Here is a 7,016-nt window from a genome sequence, read left to right as displayed (position 1 = left end):
GCATGTAGGATTTGTTCGCCAAAGGGAAAAATACTCTCATTTGCGAGCTGTGGCTCGCCAAACAAGAGCCCTGACCCATCATTTGGTTATAATGTTACCAACCAACAAGGTAAATGGTCTCTTGCTTTACAAGAAACCATTTGACTTGTCACCCAGTCACCCAAAGGGTGCATTACATTGAGTGAGTGGTAGATGCCCCCACCTACCAATAAGCCCCAACTTGGACTTCAAACCCAAGACTCTGGACATGTGTAGATCTCAAGGCAACCATGGTAACCACTGATCCAACATGAATCTAACCGTAATTGGATGTGAAATTTTACCCTTTCAGTTCAGTGACACTTCTTATTTTATTCCTTCTCCCTTCATAAAATTTTATTCTGGTTGGGAAATATTTCTGCTGCTAGAAAAGAAATACAGGTCCAAAGTAAGCTCTTCACCACCAGTGACCTTTCCTAAGTTGAAAAAATTGTCAGATGGCAAGAATGAAATGTAAAATACAGTACATCATCAAACTGAAGGACATAATGAGTCAATGAATTATATAATTACCTTTCTAAGGGTGTTTCAGGAAATTAGTAAGACCCTTAGACCTTGAACACCAGCCTGCATTCAAAGGAAGCTACCTTTTCCAATTACTCAAACAATAAGATTCATTCAGCTTTACTGTAACTGTACAGTGCAAACATGGTCTACTGAAAACACATCTACATTACAACTAGTCCTCATTTCAAATTTTTTCATTACTATGCTGATGTAGAATTACATCATGAAAATGCTTCACATTCATTAGTGTTTTTTCTAAATTAGAAAATGGTATTTTGGAGAAGCCTGCCTCACTTAAATTATCATTTAGCCTGCACACATCCTAAACTTTTAGAGATGACTGACTGTACATTTAAAGTAGTACATACATTTATCTATCTATCTATCTACTGCCAGACGCCATAATCCCATAAGGGGTGGCCACTTGATTTTGAGTTATTTAACATACATAAAAAGGATCCCATGCTTCCTCATACCAAATGCCAATTTAAAGTATTACAGCTGACGTTTTCTATGGATGGTTGCTAAACCATGTGTAAAAACCAGCAAAATACTTCATAGCAATTGTTGGAAGCTGTTGGAGGAAAAAAAAATTACACGTAATAAGCTCTACAACAATGCAAGTCCCAGCTCTGACATTTGGCTCTTATTAACTTGTGGTTGAGCTTCCTACCTATGAGTGATGAATGTCTGGCTAGTTACCATGCATGTAGGCACATTTCACTCTGATGGTAGTATCTCTCAGGGTTGATGGTAAAGAGTGATTTTCTTTTCAGAATTATCACAAAGTACAGGCCTCTACTCCATCATCATCCAGGCCTCCTTTCCCACCTTAGCATGGGGTGAGGATGGGTCCTGAGAATGAGGACTTTACTAAATGTTCAAAAGCTTTTCACAAGTTACAAGACTAATAATCTTATAACATCAGTACCTAAAAAAAAACACAACTATGGAGAATCAGAAATATCCATGTCAACTGTTTCTCCTTTGTCCTTGGTGTCCTCATCCTCTTTCTTCTTGTTCTTCTCATCCTCTCCTTCATATCCCAGCTGCTCCTCTTCATCGTAGTCCCGTGACACCTAAAACATAAGTGAATAAATAAGTCCGCATCTTTTTTCCCATCTAAGAATAAGGTGAAGCAAAGAAATAGCATGAAAGCATGAGATCTGTTAACAAACTGGCCAGTAGAACAGGCCATAAAAACATTCATGCCCCTGGAATCCTAGCTTCTCCTCAGAAATGGTCCCTTTGCCTGATGCCATATTTACTGTCTGACAGCTTCAGGAAAAATATATAGGAAATAAAAGACAGATATACTTTATTTTGGCTGATTTGAAGAAGATCATTGACAGAGTCCCTAGGGAGGTGGTGAAGTAGGCAATGAGAAAGCTTGGGATTCAGAAAGGCTGGTTAGAGTGGTAATGGTTGTGTATGTGGGTTCTCACAGCCAGGTGAAAGTGAATGGAGATTTGAGTGATTAGTTTTCCGTGAATGTTGGCATGCATCAGGGGTCAGTCCTGAGCCCTTTATTGTTTGTCATGGTGCTTGAGGCTCTCTCACATGACTTCGGAAATGGACTCCCTTGGGAGATGTTACATGTTGATGACTTGCTGTTGATTGCAGAGAATGAAGGGGAGGAGGAGGAAAGATTTGGGAAATGGAGAGACGGAATGGAGCACAAGGGTTTGAGAGTATGTGCGGATAAAACAAAAGTGTTTATATCTAGGGCTGGTGGCAGTACTGCCAAAGCAGAGGAAGTGTGGCCATGAGCGGTTTGCCATATGGGCGTTGGATGTAACTCCATCCTGTGAATTGTTTGTGATATGTGGGTGCATAAGAGATGTAGTGGTATCAGAGGCAGACTGCAAGATAATGCTGATTTTGTGTGTGTGGTGTGTTGAGGATGGCATGTACAGAGTGTCAAGCACAAAAGGACTAATCTTACTGGCAAGTCTCTCGACTGTGTAGTGGAGTTTTGTACTTGGGGGACACATGTGCTGGAAGTGGGGCTGGAGCGAGCTCTGTGGCTAGAGTAAAGAGTGGGCAGAGGAAGTTCAGGGAGCTCTTGCCTCTCCTAACATTGAGGGCTCTCCCTCTGTGTTAAAGGATCCTCGTATAAGGCATGTGTTAAGAATGTAATGCTGTATGGTAGTGAGACCTGGGCAGTAAAGCAAGAGGATATCTGTACAACCAGTGTAAAGAAACAACAATTATTATGTGTGATGTGTGGTGCGTACTTGAATGCGAAGCCTGGTGGGCTAGGGTTACGACTGAAGAGCTAAGAGGAAGAACGGGATTGGAGTGTACTGATGTTGTGATGAGGAGGGATAGATTGAGATTGTTTGGGTTTGTTGAATGGATGGAGGATGACACATAAGTGCGGAAGGTGAGAAGTGTGAATGCCAGGGGTAGGGCTGTGAGAGGCAGACCAAAAAAGACCTGGGACAAGGTCAAAGAATTTGACCTCATAGATAAGGGACTGAATAAGGAGGCTGCCAGAGATCGAGCAGCGTGGCCAGCTGCCGTTAGGTGACCAAGGCTGATGCATGCAAGCACGAGCCTTTATGATACGATACCATATGGTTACAGATGTGCTTCTGGTGGTAGGTGGGGACACCCATCATCAGTTCACTTCATGTATTGGTGCCTACTTTTTCCTTAATGTCTATCATGGTTTTCTGTGTCTGTCCTCCTCTCTTTCTATTTCTCCCATCCTATTCAATCCTCCTCTTTCCACCCCACGTGGCTCTATGCTGAGTGACAAGTCAAATGGTTCCTGATAACTTAGGACGCCATATACAATGCTGACGGTAACCATACAGCCAAATAACAGGGTGACGTGGAGCTAACTGTGGCATCCCTGGTGACTGGAAGGAAAGGCAAATGCAGCATCCACCCAAGAACCAAACCTCCACACTAATCCTCAGATCTTGCTCTGCCAGTGCACTGTCTGCCACTTGAGAACATCAGCTGACTGCACAGGACAGCCCTATAGATGCAGCTGCCTGCCCATGGTTGAAGGTTGTGCTCAATCAGGCACATTGGGGTAGCACAACATCAACAACTGGGGCACTCTACCTCCAAACCAAAATATAAAGCCTTTCCTGTGGCTGCTTACATCTTTCAAATACATACTATCTCCAAGGGATCCCAAATAGTGTTCTGCAACTTTACATACTACAGTACAATCCCAGTTAACCGGGTGGCTTGGGGAATTTACCTTCCCGGTTACAGATTTTTCCCGTATTTCTGATTTTCAAGTCAAATCTATACAAAGGCTATCACAGCAGTAAATACAGTTCAGGTACTCACCAGTCACATTAGGGGTTACACTAAGAGATTCCGCCTGAAAAACTGCCTTGTAAACACACACCATGGTCATAACGCACGTGTGCAATGTCTAGCAACTAGCAGTACTGCAAATTACACCAGTCCATTGTTTACCGAATTACTGTATTCATTATATGTACTGTACTCATAAAAATTGAAAAATAAAATATAGAAATAAAAGCTTGAACATTTATTAGTGAACTGATGATGTGTTAAGACTGCACTGTAGAATTATCACAACACCTGTGCCCCCACGTGAGTTTGTTTACGTTTCCGACTGTTCTTCTTCTTCCCTACCTGACCTCCATCACTCCACCCCTCACCCGCCACTCAGCTGTTTTGCAGAAAATAAAATAAATGATGTACGTATGAAATGCAGGCATATTATTTATTTATTTTTCTTCCAACAAAGTAAACTTTCATTCCTATTAACATTTATATTCAGCCATTAGTGTTTTATAATGTTCGCCTTTTTCAAGTCTGTTGCATATGTCCAGCTTCTGTTTCAAGGTAAGCACGATACGCTTACGTTTAGTTTGCACTTTAGGCATTTTGGAGTGTACAAATTACCGTCTATCAGAGGAACACAATAGCAAGAGACCTTGTTTACTGTCTGGTGGCAAAACGCAGACTGGTGATTTTCGGAAGGTGTGGAGGATGACTGAATTCAAGTAGGGGAAAGAGGGGGAGAGGAGGGGTGGTTAAGAGGATTTGCTAGGGATTTACATCAGCCGGAAATGCCTTCACCTCGCTTTGTCTGACTTCCCCCAGCCTCGTGTGACACAATCAAACGGCGGTTTGGCGGTCCATTCAAATTGGCGCACAGTTATAACTTACTGACATTTTTACCAGCCCTTGAATTTTCCCGTTGTTCTGAGTATTCCGTTTGTCTGGATACCGGATTGCTGGGATTGTACTGTATCTACATAACAAATATACAGAGAATGTTCAATAATGCGCCAGATAACCAGTTCACAGTGGACGATGAGAAAGGCATTAAGTTAAAATTATTGGATACTCTAATCTGAAGGTCAGAGCAGGTTATGAAATTTTCAGTCTACCAGAAACCCAACAGCAAAGATGACTTTAATTACTATCTCTCTATTTAAAGTGAAAGAATTAAGTTGGAGGCAGTAACTAGATCTTTCCTATGGGCACCCAGGATGTACAAAGAGGAGTTCCTAAATGAAGAGCATTTAAAGGGATTTTATCCTGATGTCCAGCTAATAACAATGAAGAATAAAACAAAGATACTGCACAAAGAGGAAATATTCAAATACTGTATACTGTACAAATAACAACAAGAAGCGATGCCATGGCACAGCAAACCCGTTCCTGGCAGTCATTTTAGTGCTGACATATAAAAACAACAGGATATCTAGTTGTAAAGATGTTACACATCAAATTTGGAGTAAATCAGGTGCAACTTGACGATTTTATGGACATTTGAAATTTTAGGCTCAACCCACCTGACACTGACCCTCCCTAACGCTAACTGAGAGGTGACCCCTCTGATGTGAGAAGGCATGTTATACGATGCAGATTTGAAAGATGCACCGTTAGGTTTTGGTTTCATGTCAATATGACGAATTTGAAAGGAGTTATGACAAAAAAAAAAATTATTTATATATATTTTTTTTTAACATTTTGGGGGCCTATAGCCTGGGCCTTGGCCCAAAATTTAATCAGCTGATCAGAAGGTCATAGCTCATCACCCCTGTAATTTTAGTCAAAATTGCACATGAATTTCTAGCATAAAGTTGTTAACAGACAAACAAACAAACAGACAGACAAACTGAGTGAAAACAATACCCATCTCCAAGTCCCACTGAGTGAGGATGGGTAATAATTACTGTATAACTGTACCTAACTCACATAAGGCATCAGCATTAGATGATATTTAACACAGGCAGGACTGAGGATTGCAATTTTATCAAAAATAAAAACTGGTAAACTAGCAAAGACTAATAAACTAAATACAGACACCCGAGAGCAGCAATACACCATCCACTCACTCGATGTAGTGCTGCTCTCGTGTCTGCCCTTTCCTCTCCTCCATCTTTCTTTCCTTCATTCTTTCCTCGTCCTTCTGGCTACGGGTGACTTTACACTCCCTCTTCTGTCTTTCTTTCCTTCATTCTTTCCTCGTCCTCCTGCCTGTGGGTGACTCTACACTGAATGACAAGCCAAATGGTTTCCTGTACACCAGGAAACTATTTACTACGCTGGGTGGTAACCATATAACCAAATTTTGGCACCTGGTGATTTAGTGAGTACTGTAATTACAGCGCTCCAATCGGACTGAGCCAGAGAAGGTTTATATCCAAGGAGTGGTTGGGTTTATTGCTCACATAATGCCACTCAGGGATGAGTGAGGCTGGTCACTTTCATCTTAATCCCTAAAAGACAGGTGGCCGCATGTGCTGTTCATGGGTACTAGGGCCAAAAAGACAGGTGTCAGCATATGTGGTCACACACCCCCCTCCCCACCCCAACCCCCTACCACAACCCCCACACACCACCTGCCACCCACCCCCACCCTGACCTCCCACCACCCCACCCCCAAACCCCCACCACCCTCCACTGTCCCCCCAATACCATCCACAGCCCCCTACCACCCCTAACCCCTACCCTCCCCACCCCCACCCCCATCCCCCCAACTGCTTCCCCACCACCTCCACTCCCCCCACCACCATCCCACCACCCACTACCGCCTTCTCCCTACTCCCACCACCCCCAACCCCCTACCTTCCTCCACCTCCCACCCCCATACCCCCAAGCCCCCAACCCCCCAAACAACCTCACAACTCCAACCTCCACCCTTTTCACCCCCAACTCCTTCGGCCAACATATGATCCGTCCTAGTCCGAGGCGCTTTATTCGCTTGTTTAGTTAGTTCTTTTTATGGGGTGGGGCACTAATCCACCACCAACCCTTTTAGTTGCCTCATACGACAAGCAGGGATACTGGGGGAGTATGCTTGAAACCCCTCTACCCCCAGGGTAAAATACAAGCAAAATAAGTTTTTTGCCAAGACAGTACCAAATATGGGGTCAATTCAGACTTCTTTGCTCCAGGTCAAATCCAATTCCAGAAGGAAATTGAGTTATCAGTTCTAATTCATTTGCAAGAGAAAATTT

At 43.0% G+C, this 7,016-nt stretch overlaps 1 protein-coding gene across 3 annotated transcripts in view; it reads right to left on the bottom strand.

Annotated features, from left to right (window-relative positions):
- Positions 1 to 687: 687 nt before the first annotated feature.
- Positions 688 to 7,016, bottom strand: part of Srp54 (splicing regulatory protein 54) — a 130,142-nt gene continuing 123,813 nt past the window's right edge. For 2 of the 3 annotated variants that reach the window (XM_080268072.1, XM_080268073.1), the window contains one exon: positions 688 to 1,625. In XM_080268072.1, the coding sequence (XP_080124198.1) occupies positions 1,494 to 1,625 (132 nt within the window). In that variant the 3' untranslated portion in view covers positions 688 to 1,493. The remainder of the gene's footprint in view (positions 1,626 to 7,016) is intronic. The other variant, XR_013896317.1, reaches the window with a different exon arrangement.

This window comes from Coenobita brevimanus, chromosome 26, assembly GCF_032717465.1.
Source record: "Coenobita brevimanus isolate Jiangsu-jjx chromosome 26, ASM3271746v2, whole genome shotgun sequence".
Taxonomy (NCBI): domain Eukaryota; kingdom Metazoa; phylum Arthropoda; class Malacostraca; order Decapoda; family Coenobitidae; genus Coenobita; species Coenobita brevimanus.
Note: the sequence above shows the minus strand (reverse complement) of the source record. Positions and strands in the feature narration are given on the sequence as shown.